The 14,045-nt window shown below is 44.5% G+C and overlaps 1 protein-coding gene across 7 annotated transcripts in view; it reads left to right on the top strand.

Moving 5' to 3' along the window:
* GRIP1 (glutamate receptor interacting protein 1) overlaps positions 1 to 14,045 on the top strand; it is a 337,553-nt gene that overhangs the window by 309,685 nt on the left and 13,823 nt on the right. For all 7 annotated transcript variants that reach the window (XM_038756957.1, XM_038756956.1, XM_038756959.1 and 4 more), the window contains 4 exons: positions 1,925 to 2,069; positions 6,488 to 6,627; positions 9,056 to 9,262; positions 12,826 to 12,982. In XM_038756957.1, the coding sequence (XP_038612885.1) occupies positions 1,925 to 2,069; positions 6,488 to 6,627; positions 9,056 to 9,262; positions 12,826 to 12,982 (649 nt within the window). The remainder of the gene's footprint in view (positions 1 to 1,924; positions 2,070 to 6,487; positions 6,628 to 9,055; positions 9,263 to 12,825; positions 12,983 to 14,045) is intronic.

Here is a 14,045-nt window from a genome sequence, read left to right as displayed (position 1 = left end):
AAAATTCATCTGTAAAATAGGGCTTAAAACTGTGAGCCCCCCGGGGGACAACCTGATCACCTTGTCACCTCCCCAGCACTTAGAACAGTGCTTTGCACATAGTAAGCGCTTAATAAATACCATCATTATTATTATCATTACTTAATATACGGTATCTCACAGGCAGTAAGTGCTTGGTAAATGACATGGAGCAATCAGTGGATCGCTGGTTTCCGGAAATCTTTCTCTAATAATAATAATAATGGCATTTATTAAGTGCTTACTATGTGCACAGCACTGTTCTAAGTGCTGTGGAGGTTACAAGGTGATCAGGTCATCCCACGGGGGGCTCACAGTCTCAATCCCTATTTTACAGATGAGGTAACTGAGGCCCAGAGAAGTGAAGTGACTTGCCCAAAGTCACATAGCCGACAGTTGGCGGAGCCGGGATTTGAACCCACGACCTCTGACTCCAAAGCCCGGGCTCTTTCCGTTGAGCCACGCTGCTTCTCCAATTCCCATTCGGCGGCAAGAGCAAACTCCGCTTGGGATTTGAGCCCAAAGTTTTTCATTCGGTTAAACAGGCGACAGTCGATGGGCCTGTAAACAGCACGGCCAATAAGTTATGGGGCAATTTTGCATCTGTTCTCTTCCGTCGTTAACTTCCTTAACTAGAGCCGAGCGGAGCAAATAAGGAGTCTCTGGCATCCTTTCATGTCTCTCGCTAATAGTCAGAATCCTTCTGTCGGGACATAAAGCCCCCTCAGCATGTCTTCCCCATCTGCTTCACCTTCCTCCGTCTTTTGGAGTCGATGCTACTTCTGTCTGTCTCAAAGAGTTGCTTTTTCCATCGCCCCTCTCTCCCTTCTAGCCATGAATGGCGATGGTATTTAGGCCTCGAACCAGAAGTTCAAAGCGCTTTGAAAATGCACCTGCTATTAAATTCTAAACATCACCTCCCAGCGTACAGTGGAGGATCCAATGCCTGGTAGAGTATAGTATAACAATAAACAGACAGTCTGTCTGTTAAGCGCTTAGTACAGTGCTCTGCACACAGTAAGCGCTCAATAAATACGATTGATTGAAACAGACACATTCCCTGCCCACAACGAAATTACAGTCTAGAGGGAGGGGACAGACATTAATATCAATGAATAAATGACAGATGTGTACATAAGTGCTGTGGGGCTGGAAGGAGGGATGAATATGTTGCCAGCTTGTACTTCCCAAGCACTTAGTACAGCGCTGTGCACACAGTAAGTGCTCAATAAATACGATTGAATGAATAACAGCCTGCATACAGTAAGCGCTCAATAAATACGAATGAATGAATAACAGGAGCAAGCCAGGAGGACGAGGAAAGGGATGGGAGACGAGGAAAGGAGGGCTTGGAGGAGATGTGCCTTCAGTAAGGCTTTGAAGTGGGGGAGAGTCATTGTCTGTCAGATTCATTCATTACAATCGTATTTAACTTCTCAGAGCCTCAGTTACCTCACCTGTAAAATGGGGATTAAGACTGTGAGCCCCGTTTGGGACGGGGACTGTGTCCAACCCCATTTGCTTGTATCCACCCCAGGGCTTAGAACAGTGCTTGGCAGGGGGGAAGTGTTTAACAGATACCGCAATTGTTATCATTATTATCATTCATTCATTCAATCGTATTTATTGAGCGCCGTACAGAGCTCTGTACTAAACGCTTGGAAAGTACAGTTGGGCAGCAAATAGAGACAATCCCTACCCACCAACAGGCTCACAGTCTAGAAGGCGCTTCTTGGGTGCAGAACCCCAAACGAAGCGCTTGGGAGAGTCGGATGGAAGAATCTTAACGGGTCTCTATACGTTGCCAATTTGTACTTCCCAAGCGCTTAGTACAGTGCTCTGCACATAGTAAGCGCTCAATAAATGCGATTGATGATGATGATGATTCCCCTGGCGTGTGTTGCAGATGAACAGGAGAGTTCCGGAGCTATCATTTACACGGTGGAGCTGAAGCGGTACGGAGGCCCCTTGGGCATCACCATCTCAGGGACCGAAGAGCCCTTCGACCCTGTCATCATCTCGAGTCTCACTAAGGGAGGCCTGGCGGAAAGGTAGGCCCCCAACCAACCACCCCCGCTCTACACCGTTAGCTCGTTGTGGTAGGGAATGTGTCCGTTTAATCAATCGATCCATCAATCAATCGTATTTATTGAGCGCTTATTGTGTGCAGAGCACTGTACTAAGCGCCTGGGAAGTACAAGATGGCAACATATAGAGACAGTCCCTACCCAACAGTGGGCTCACAGTCTAAAAGGGGGAGACAGAGAAGAAAACCAAACGTACTAACAAAATAAAATAGAATAGATATGTACAAGTAAAATAAATAGAGTAATAAATATGTACAGACATATATACATATATACAGGTGCCGTGAAGCAGCGTGGCTCAGTGGAAAGAGCCCGGGCTTTGGAGTCAAAGGTCATGGGTTTTAATCCCGGCTCCACCACATCATCATCATCATCATCATCAATCATATTTATTGAGCGCTTACTGTGTGCAGAGCACTGGACTAAGCGCCTGGGAAGTACAAGATGGCAACATCTAGAGACAGTCCCTACCCAACAGTGGGCTCACAGTCTAAAAGGGGGAGACAGAGAAGAAAACCAAACGTACTAACAAAATAAAATAGATAGAATAGATATGTACAAGTAAAATAAATAAATAGAGTAATAAATATGTACAGACATATATACATATATACAGGTGCTGTAAAGCAGCGTGGCTCAGTGGAAAGAGCCCGGGCTTTGGAGTCAAAGGTCATGGGTTCGAATCCCGGCTCCACCACATCATCATCATCATCATCAATCGTATTTATTGAGCGCTTACTGTGTGCAGAGCACTGGACTAAGCGCTTGGGAAGTACAAATTGGCAACATCTAGAGACAGTCCCTACCCAACAGTGGGCTCACAGTCTAAAAGGGGGAGACAGAGAAGAAAACCAAACGTACTAACAAAATAAAATAAATAGAATAGGTATGTACAAGTAAAATAAATAAATAAATAGAGTAATAAATATGTACAGACATATATACATATATACAGGTGCTGTGAAGCAACGTGGCTCAGTGGAAAGAGCCCGGGCTTTGGAGTCAAAGGTCATGGGTTCGAATCCCGGCTCCACCACATCATTATCATCATCATCATCAATCGTATTTATTGAGCGCTTACTGTGTGCAGAGCACTGGACTAAGCGCTTGGGAAGTACAAATTGGCAACATATAGAGACAGTCCCTACCCAACAGTGGGCTCACAGTCTAAAAGGGGGAGACAGAGAACAAAACCAAACGTACTAATAAAATAAATAGAATAGATATGTACAAGTAAAATAAATAAATAGAGTAATAAATATGTACAGACATATATACAGGTGCTGTGGGGTTTATTGTCGTACTCTCCCAAGCGTTTAATACAGTGCTCTGCACACATCACTCGATAATGAACGAATGAACAAACCACCACGGCCCCTTCCACACGCTTTCCCGCTGCACTGACTGATCCTAATCTACAGTAGGATTAGCAGACATGTTCCTTACCTTTCGTTCATTCGATCGTGTTTATTGTTTGCTGTGTGCAGAGCACTGGACTAAACGCTTGGGAAGTAGAATTCAGCAACAAATACAGTACCTGCCCACAACAGGCTAACAGTCCAGAAGGCCGGAGACAGACATCAAAGCAAGTGAACGGGTATCAGTAGCATCATTGTCAATAAAATAGAATTATAGATATATATACACATCAGTAATAAAAAATGAATAGAATTATAAGTATAAATGTGTACTTATATATACAAGTGCCGTGGGGCGGGGACGGGGGTAGAGCAAAGGGAGAGAGTCGGGTCGATGGCTTAGTCTGGGAAGCTGCAGGTTACCTGCAGGGAGCTTCTAGTCTAGTGGGGGAGACTACCATTGTCCATCCATGAGTGGGATTTATGCAGCGCTTACTGTGCGCAGACCACCGCACCGAGCACTTGGGAAAGCCTGGCTCGGTGGAAAGAACCCGGGCTGTGGAGTCAGAGGTCATGGGTTCAAATCCCGGCTCTGCCAGTCGTCAGCTGGGTGACTTTGGGCAAGTCACTTCACTTCTCCGGGCCTCAGTTCCCTCATCTGGAAAATGGGGATTAAGACGGTGAGCCCCCCGTGGGACAACCTGATCACCTTGTAAATTCCCCAGCGCTTAGAACAGTGCTCTGCACATAGTAAGTGCTTAATAAATGCCATCATTAATTAATTCTCTGTGCCGGTTACCTCATCTGTAAAATGGGGATTAAGATTGTGAGCCCCCTGTGGGACAACCTGATCACTGTGAAACCTCCCCAGCGCTTAGAACAGTGCTTTGCACATAGTAAGCGCTTAATAAATGCCATCATTAATTTATTTATTCTCTCTGCCTCAGTTCCCTTATCTGTAAAATGGGGATTAAGACGGTGAGCCCCCTGTGGGACAACCTGATCACCTTGTAAATTCCCCAGCGCTTAGAACAGTGCTCTGCACATAGTAAGCACTTAATAAATGCCATCAATAATTAATTAATTTATTCTCTGTGCCTGTTACCTCATCTGTAAAATGGGGATTAAGATTATGTGCCCCCTGTGGGACAACCTGATCACCTTGTAAATTCCCCAGTGCTTAGAACAGTGCTGTGCACATAGTAAGTGCTTAATAAATGCCATCATTAATTAATTCTCTGTGCCTCAGTTACCTCATCTGTAAAATGGGGATTAAGATTGTGAGTCCCCTGTGGGACAACTTGACCACCGTGTAACCTCCCCAGCGCTTAGAACAGGGCTTTGCACATAGTAAGCGCTTAATAAATGCCATCATTAGTTTATTTATTTATTCTCTCTGCCTCAGTTCCCTTATCTGTAAAATGGGGATTAAGACTGTGAGCCCCCAGTGGGACAATCTGATCACCTTGTAAATTACCCAGCGCTTAGAACAGTGCTCTGCACATAGTAAGCACTTAATAAATGCCATCATTAATTAATTCTCTGTGCCTCAGTTACCTCATCTGTAAAATGGGGACTAAGATTACGAGCCCCCTGTGGGACAACCTGATCACCTTGTAAATTCCCCAGTGCTTAGAACAGTGCTCTGCACATAGTAAGCGCTTAATAAATGCCATCATTAATTAATTCTCAGTGCCTCAGTTACCTCATCTGTAAAATGGGGATTAAGATTGTGAGCCCCCTGTGGGAGAACCTGACCACCGTGTAACCTCCCCAGCGCTTAGAACAGGGCTTTGAGCATAGTATGCACTTAATAAATGCCATTAGTATTATTATTAATAAATGATAGACACATTCCCTGCCCACAAGGAGCTTGTATTCTTAAGGGTCCATGGATAAACTCTTTACCGTATATTTTTTTTCCAGCATCTAGTACAAGTAAGCACCTAATCATTGCCATTATTATTATTATTAATAAATGATAGACACATTCCCTGCCCACAAGGAGCTTGTATTCTTAAGGGTCCATGGATAAACTCTTTACTGTATATTTTTTTCCCCAGCATCTAGTACAAGTAAGCGCCTAATCATTGCCATTATTATTATTATTAATAAATAATAGACACATTCCCTGCCCACAAGGAGCTTGTATTCTTAAGGGTCCATGGATAAACTCTTTACCGTATATTTTTTTTCCCCAGCATCTAGTACAAGTAAGCGCCTAATCATTGCCATTATTATTATTATTAATAAATGATAGACACATTCCCTGCCCACAAGGAGCTTGTATTCTTAAGGGTCCGTGGATATTTTTTTTCCCAGCATCTAGTACACGTAAGCGCCTAATCATTGCCATTATTATTATTATTAATAAATGATAGACACATTCCCTGCCCACAAGGAGCTTGTGTTCTTAAGGGTCCATGGATAAACTCTTTACTGTATATTTTTTTCCCCAGCATCTAGTACAAGTAAGCGCCTAATCATTGCCATGATTATTATTATTATTATTAATAAATGATAGACACATTCCCTGCCCACAAAGGAGCTTGTATTCTTAAGGGTCCATGGATAAACTCTTTACCGTATATTTTTTTTCCCAGCATCTAGTACAAGTAAGCGCCTAATCATTGCCATTATTATTATTAATAAATGATAGACACATTCCCTGCCCACAAGGAGCTTGTATTCTTAAGGGTCCGTGGATATTTTTTTTCCCAGCATCTAGTACAAGTAAGCGCCTAATCATTGCCATTATTATTATTATTAATAAATGATAGACACATTCCCTGCCCACAAAGGAGCTTGTATTCTTAAGGGTCCATGGATAAACTCTTTACCGTATATTTATTTTTCCCCAGCATCTAGTACAAGTAAGCGCCTAATCATTGCTACTACTACTACTACTATTACTGAGCACTAAATCCGTACAGCTACTACCACCATTCCCTGCCGGGGAATCGATCCGAGGTGGGCCGGGGCAGAGGCCGGAGTGTTTCCCATGGTTACCGTTTGTCGTTTCAGGACCGGAGCGATCCACGTCGGCGATCGCATCCTGGCCATAAACAGCAGCAGCCTGAAAGGGAAGCCTCTGAGCGAAGCCATCCACTTGTTACAGATGGCGGGAGAGACGGTCACCCTGAAGATCAAAAAGCAAACTGATGGTGAGGAGCCCTGGGGCTGCTTTTTAATTTTTTGGTTTGTTGCCATCGTCTTTCACGGTCTCCGTTGAGCGCTTACTGTGTGTCAAACGTTGCTTTATGGGGATGTAAAATCGGATGGATCAATCAATCAATCGTATTTATCGAGCGCTTACTGTGTGCAGAGCACTGTATTAAGCGCTTGGGAAGTCCAAGTTGGCAACATATAGAGACAGCCCCTACCCAACAGTGGGCTCGCAGTCTAAAAATGAAAGCAGCATGGCTCAGTGGAAAGAACACGGACTTTGGAGTCAGAGCTCGTGGGTTCAAATCCCGGCTCCGCCACTTGTCTGCTGTGTGACTTTGGGCAAGTCACTTCTCTTCTCTGGGCCTCAGTTACCCCATCTGTAAAATGAGGATGAAGACAGTGAGCCCCACGTGGGACAACCTGATCACCTTGTATCTATCCCAGCGCTTAGAACAGTGCTCAGCACATAGTAAGCGCTTAACAAATGCCATTATTATTATTATTATTATTATTATCATTATTATTATTATAAAGCCGTGAGCCCCCTGTGGGACATGTACTGTGTCCAACCCGATTAGCTTGTATCTACCCCGGCGTTTAGGACAGTGCCTGGTACACAGTAAGTGCTTAACAGCGTGGCTTAGTGGAAAGAGCCCGGGGTTGTGGGTTCTCATCCCAGCTGTGTGACTTAGGGCAAGTCACTTCACTTCTCTGTGCCTCAACTGGTTCTCTGTGCCTCAGTGACCTCATCTGGAAAATGGGGATTAAGACTGTGAGCCCCATGTGGGACAACCTGATCACCTTGTATCTATCCCAGGGCATAGAACGGTGCTCGGCACATAGTAAGTGCTTAGCAAATACCATTATTTATGGCATTTATGGTATTTACGGTCTCAAGGTCCCAATTGCATATGGGTGACACAAAAGGGAAGGGAAGGAGGGGAAATGAGGGTTTAAGACAGTGAAAGCCTATGCGTGGCTGAGTGGAAAGAGCCCAGGCTTTGGAGTCAGAGGTCGTGGATTCAAACCCCAGCTTCACCAATCGTCAGCTGTGTGACTTCGGGCAAGTCACTTCACTTCTCTGTGCCTCAGTGACCTCACCTGTAAAATGGGGATTAAGACTGTGAGCCCCCCATGGGACAACCTGATCACCTCGTAACCCCCCCCCCCCCAGCGCTTAGAACAGTGCTTTGTGCATAGCAAGCGCTTAATAAATGCCATCATTATAACAGTGGTATTTCCTGAGCAGTGACTATGTACTGAGTGCTGGGAGAGTCTAATAGAGTTGGTCCTCAGCAAAGGGAGATTGCCAAGGGAGAATCAATCAATTGTATTTGTTGAGCGCTTACTGTGTGCAGAGCACTGTACTAAGTGCTTGGGAAGTCCAAGTTGGCAACACATAGAGACGGTCCCTACCCAACAGTGGGCTCACAGTCTAGAAGGGGGAGACGGAGAACAAAACCAAACATATTAACAAAATAAACCAAACATATTAACAAAATAAAATAAATAGAATAGATATGTACAAGTTAAATAGAGTAATAAATCCATCCAAACATATATACAGGTGCTGTGGGGAAGGGAAGAAGGTAAGGCGGGGGGGGAGGAGGGGGAGAGGAAGGAGGAGGCTCAGTCTGGGAAGGCCTCCTGGAGGAGGTGAGCTCTCCTGAGTAGGTTCTCTTTCCTCTCCTCTTTCCTCCCGTCCTTCCTCTCCCCCTTGCCTCTGTCTCCATCCCCCCGTCTTACTTCCTTCCCTTCCCCACAGCACCTGTATATATGTATGTATGTTTGTACATATTTATTACTCTATTTATTTTACTTGTACATATCTATTCTATTTATTTTGTTAGCATGTTTGGTTTTGTTCTCTGTCTCCCCCTTTTAGACTGTGAGCCCACTGTTGGGTAGGGACCGTCTCTAGATGTTGCCAACTTGGACTTCCCAAGCGCTTAGTACAGTGCTCTGCACACAGTAAGCGCTCAATAAATACGATTGATTGATTACTCTATTTTACTTGTACATATCTATCCTATTTATTTTATTTTGTTAATATGTTTGGTTTCGTTCTCTGCCTCCCCCTTCTAGATTGTGAGCCCACTGTTGGGTAGGGACCGTCTCTAGATGTTGCCAACTTGGACTTCCCAAGTGCTTAGTGCAGTGCTCTGCACACAGTAAGCGCTCCATAAATACGATTGATTGATTGATTACTCTATTTTACTTGTTCGTATCTATTCTATTTTATTTTGTTAGTACGTTTGGTTTTGTTCTCTGTCTCCCCCTTCTAGACTGCGAGCCCACTGTTGGGTAGGGACCGTCTCTAGATGTTGCCAACTTGGACTTCCCAAGCGCTTAGTCCAGTGCTCTGCACACAGTAAGCGCTCCATAAATACGATTGATTGATTGATTGATGTCCTGTGATTCTAGCCCATTCGGCCTCGAGCCCCAAGAAGCTCCCCCTTCCTGGTCATTTGAGCGAGCTGAGCGACCCGGAGGATGGCACGTCTGCCTCCCTGAAAGCGGGCAAGCTGCCCGACCTTTACTCCTCCTCCACCCCCACCACGGTACCCAGCGTGGACAGCGCCGTCGACTCGTGGGACGGCTCCGCCATCGAAGCCGGCTACGGCAGCCCAGGTAACGCCCGGGGGCCCCCGACCCAACTGCTCGGTCGGCAGTGCGGCTCAGCGGGTGGAGCCCGGGCTTTGGAGTCCGAGGTCGTGGGTTCAAATCCCGGCTCCGCCGCTTGCCAGCTGGGCGACTCTGGGGAAGTCACTTCACTTCTCTGGGCCTCAGTGACCTCATCTGGAAAATGGGGATTGAGACTGTGAGCCCCCCTTGGGACAAGCTGATCACCTTGTAACCTCCCCAGCGCTTAGAATAGTGCACATAGTAAGTGCTTAATAAATGCCATTATTGTTATTATTATTGGTGACCTGTTGTGACTGACTCCTTCCTCTCCGCCTCCTCCCCCTCCCCATCCTCCCCGCCTTACCTCCTTCCCCTCCCCACAGCACATGTATATATCAATGAATCAATCAATCGTATTTATTGAGCACTTACTGTGTGCAGAGCACTGTACTAAGCGCTTGTGAAGTACAAGTTGGCAACATATAGAGACAGTCCCTACCCAACAGCGGGCTCACAGTCTAAAATATGTCCATATATGTACGTATTTATTACTCTATTTTATTTGTACATATTTATTCTATTTATTTTATTTTGTTACTATGTTTTGTTGTCTGTTTCCCCCTTCTAGACTGTGAGCCCGTTGTTGGGTAGGGACCATCTCTATAATGTTGCCAACTTGTACTTCCCAAGTGCTTAGTACAGTGCTCTGCACACAGTAAGCACTCAATAAATGCGATTGAATGAATGAATATGTACATATTTATTACTCTATTTTATTTGTACATATTTATCCCATTTATTTTATTTTGTTAATATGTTTTGTTTTGTTGTCTGTCTCCCCCTTCTAGACTGTGAGCCCACTGTTGGGTAGGGACCGTCTCTATAATGTTGCCAACTTGTACTTCCCAAGTGCTTAGTACAGTGCTCTGCACACAGTAAGCACTCAATAAATGCGATTGAATGAATGAATATGTACGTATTTATTACTCTATTTTATTTGTACATATTTATTCTATCTATTTTATTTTGTTAATATGTTTTGTTTTGTTGTCTGTCTCCCCCTTCTAGACTGTGAGCCTGCTGTTGGGTAGGGACCGTCTCTATATGTTGCCAGCTTGTACTTCCCAAGCGCTTAGTCCAGTGCTCTGCACACAGTAAGCGCTCAATAAATACGACTGAATGAATATGTTTGTACGTATTGATTACTCTATTTTATTTGTACATATTTATTCCATTTATTTTATTTTGTTAATATGTTTTGTTGTCTGTCTCCCCCTTCTAGACTGTGAGCCCGCTGTTGGGTAGGGACCATCTCTAGATGTTGCCAGCTTGTACTTCCCAAGCGCTTAGTCCAGTGCTCTGCACACAGTAAGCGCTCAATAAATACGACTGAATGAATGAATGAATATGTTTGTACAGATTTATTACTCTATTTTATATGTACATGTTTATTCCATTTATTTTGTTTTGTTAGTATGTTTTGTTGTCTGTCTCCCCCTTCTAGACTGTGAGCCCGCTGTTGGGTAGGGACCGTCTCTATATGTTGCCAATTTGTACTTCCCAAGCGCTTAGTACAGTGCTCTGCACACAGTAAGCGCTCGATAAATGCGATTGAATGAATGAATGAATATGTACATATTTATTACTCTATTTTATTTGTACATATTTATTTTATTTTATTTTGTTAATATGTTTTGTTTTATTGTCTGTCTCCCCCTTCTAGACTGTGAGCCCCCTGTTGGGTAGGGACCGGCTCTAGATGTTGCCAACTTGTACTTCCCAAACACTTCGTACAGTGCTCTGCACACAGTAAGCGCTCCATAAATACGATTGAATGAATGAATGAAATAAATTCTCCAGTGCCCTGCTATGGGGCAAGGAAGATTCAGATGCTGGTGGTATCAAATATTTCTTTCTGCATCAGATATTTAAGAGACATCTATAAGACTGTGTTGAAAATACAATTGAGACTTTTTCCTCTTGGCTGGGTCATCACAACACTATGTTAGGAAATATTTGGACAGTGTTAACGGCCATTGGAATACTTTTAGTACGTATTTACTATTCTTTTTATTTTGCTAATGATGTGCATCTACCTGGCACAAATACCATTATCATTATTATTATTTTTATTATTCTACTTCACCGAGAGCTCCATGTGAGACAGGCCTGTATCTGGCCTGATTAGCTTGTATCTATCCCAGCAATTAAAACAGTGCTTGACACACAGTAAGCACTTAACAAATACCAAAACGAAACAAAAAATAAAACCCCAAACCCTGAGACTGGCGCATTGCCACTTTCCATAGTAGCTGTGTGATCTTTGGAGATTTCACAGGTGAAAAATAGGTCTGCTTCCACCCCGTTCAGCTAACGCATCATCAGACTGACTGCTGTTTGATTCTTTTTTTTTTAATGATATTTGTTAAGCGCTTACTACGTGCCAGGCACTGTACTAAGCTCTGTATTAAGAATAATAGATTATTCTGTGGGGCCCACGGTCTTAATCTCCAGTGTACAGATGACGTAACTGAGGCCCAGAGAAGTAAGTGACTGGCCCATGGTCACACTCAACAGAAAAGTGGTGGAGCCAAGATTATAACCCAGGGTTTTTTGACGGAGGTCCATCCTACTTCCCAAGTGCTTAGTACAGTGCTCTGCACACAGTAAGCGCTCAATAAATACGATTGAATGAATGAATGAATCCACTAGGCCACAGTGCTTCTCAGCATTGACTATTAAAGCCTTCCAGTAATAATAATGATAATTGGGTTACTTAATAAGCGCTTACAATGAGCTTTGTACTGGAGTAGTTACTTGCTAATCAGATCGGAATCAGTCCCTGTCCCCCTGTGGGGCTCCCAATGAAACTGGGAAGAAGAATTCACCCCCATTGGACAGATGAGGAAACTGAGGCCTCGAGAAGTTGAAAGCCTTGCCCACGGCCACACAAGCTGGCATGTTGTGAAGACGGGATTCCTCCCCGAACACAGGCAGGCTCTAATTTAAGCCCCTAGACCGTAAGCTCGTTGTGGGCAGGGAGTGTTTCCATTCTGTTGTGGTCTTGCCCTCTCCCAAGCACTAAGTCCAGTGCTCCAGGCTCATTGTGGGCAGGGAATGTGTCTGTTTATTGTAATAATAATGATCAATCAATCAATCGTATTTATTGAGCGCTTACTGTGTGCAGAGCACTGTACTAAGTGCTTTGGGAAGTACAAGTTGGCAACATATAGAGACAGTCCCTACCCAACAGTGGGCTCACAGTCTAAAAGGGGGAGACAGAGAACAAAACCAAACATACTAACAAAATAGAGTAGATATATACAAGTAAAATAAATATATATATATATATATATATATATATACACATATATATACAGGCATATATGATGGCATTTGTTAAGTGCTTACTATGTGCAAAGCACTGTTCTAGTACTGTTTAGTGCAGTGCTCTGCACACGGTAAGCTTTCAATAAATAGGATTGAATGAATGAGTGTTCTGCGCACAGAAAGCACTCCGCAAAAGCAGTCGTTGGACTGACGGATTGATGGATGGATGACTTTTTCAGGCTGCGGCTTCCAGGCGTCGGGATACAGCTTCAGCGCCCACGAATGGAGAAGCCCGAAGCTGAGGGACGGGGCGTCTCCGGTGCCCAAGCCGAGGAGCCAGACGTACCAGGACCGGGGCGTGAACGACCACCAGTGGAGAAGACCTTCCGCCAGCGGGTGAGGGCATTGCCTGGGCGGTCCTACCCCATCAGCGGGGGCTTCAGATAGGAAAGACAGACATTTACGTATGTGATGCCTTCGTCTGGAGACCAGAAGGGGCCGAGCGGTCCAGGACCTGGGGTCTAATCCCGGCTCCGTCGTGTGACCTGGGGCAAGAGTATGGTCTAACTTGTACTTCCCAAGCGCTCAGTACAGTGCTCTGCACACAGTAAGCGCTCAATAAATACAATTGGATGAGTGAATGAATAATAATCTAACAGACACATTCCCTGCCCACAGCAAGCAATACCCAGGTGGGAACTAGAGGTGGTCTCTGTTCCACTCATAATCTTAAAAACATAGGGCCCAAGAAGTGTGTTTTCAATCTTGAATGTGTCCAAGTTTAAAACAGTGGACATTTTCTAAACATTGTAAAAAGTCACCTCACTGCTCTGCGCCTGTTACCTCGTCTGTAAAATGGTGGTTATAATCATGATAATAATAATAATTGGGGTATTTGTTAAGCGCTTACTATGTGCCAGGCACTGTACTAAGCACTGGGGTGGATACGATCCCTGTCCCTCGTGAGGCTTAGAGTCTCAGTCTGAATTTCCCTCCCCGTCCCCCCAACCTTACCTCCTTCCCCTCCCCACAGCACCTGTATATATGTTTGTACATATTTATTTTATATGTACATATTTATTTTATTTTGTTAAGATGTTTTGTTCTCTGTCTCCCCCTTCTAGCCTGTGAGCCCGCTGTTGGGTAGGGACCGTCTCTACATGTTGCCCACTTGGACTTCCCAAGCGCTTAGTACAGTGCTCTGCACACAGTAAGCACTCAATAAATCCGACAATGAATAAATACGGTTGAATGAATGAATTTGACAAATGAGATAACTGAGACACAGAGAAGGGAGGTGACTTGCCCAAGGTCACACAGCAGACGTGGCAGAACTGGGATTAGAACCCAGGTGCCTCTGACCCCAGCCTCACGTCTTAACCACTGAGCCAGGCTGCTTCTCAGTGTTCGTGCTCAGAGCATCGTGCTCCTTCGGCAAAGCCCAGGGCGGGAATTGAGA

This window comes from Tachyglossus aculeatus, chromosome 14 (assembly GCF_015852505.1).
Source record: "Tachyglossus aculeatus isolate mTacAcu1 chromosome 14, mTacAcu1.pri, whole genome shotgun sequence".
Classification (NCBI taxonomy): domain Eukaryota; kingdom Metazoa; phylum Chordata; class Mammalia; order Monotremata; family Tachyglossidae; genus Tachyglossus; species Tachyglossus aculeatus.
The sequence above is the reverse complement of the archived record's forward strand: the minus strand, read 5'-3'. Positions and strand labels throughout refer to the sequence as shown.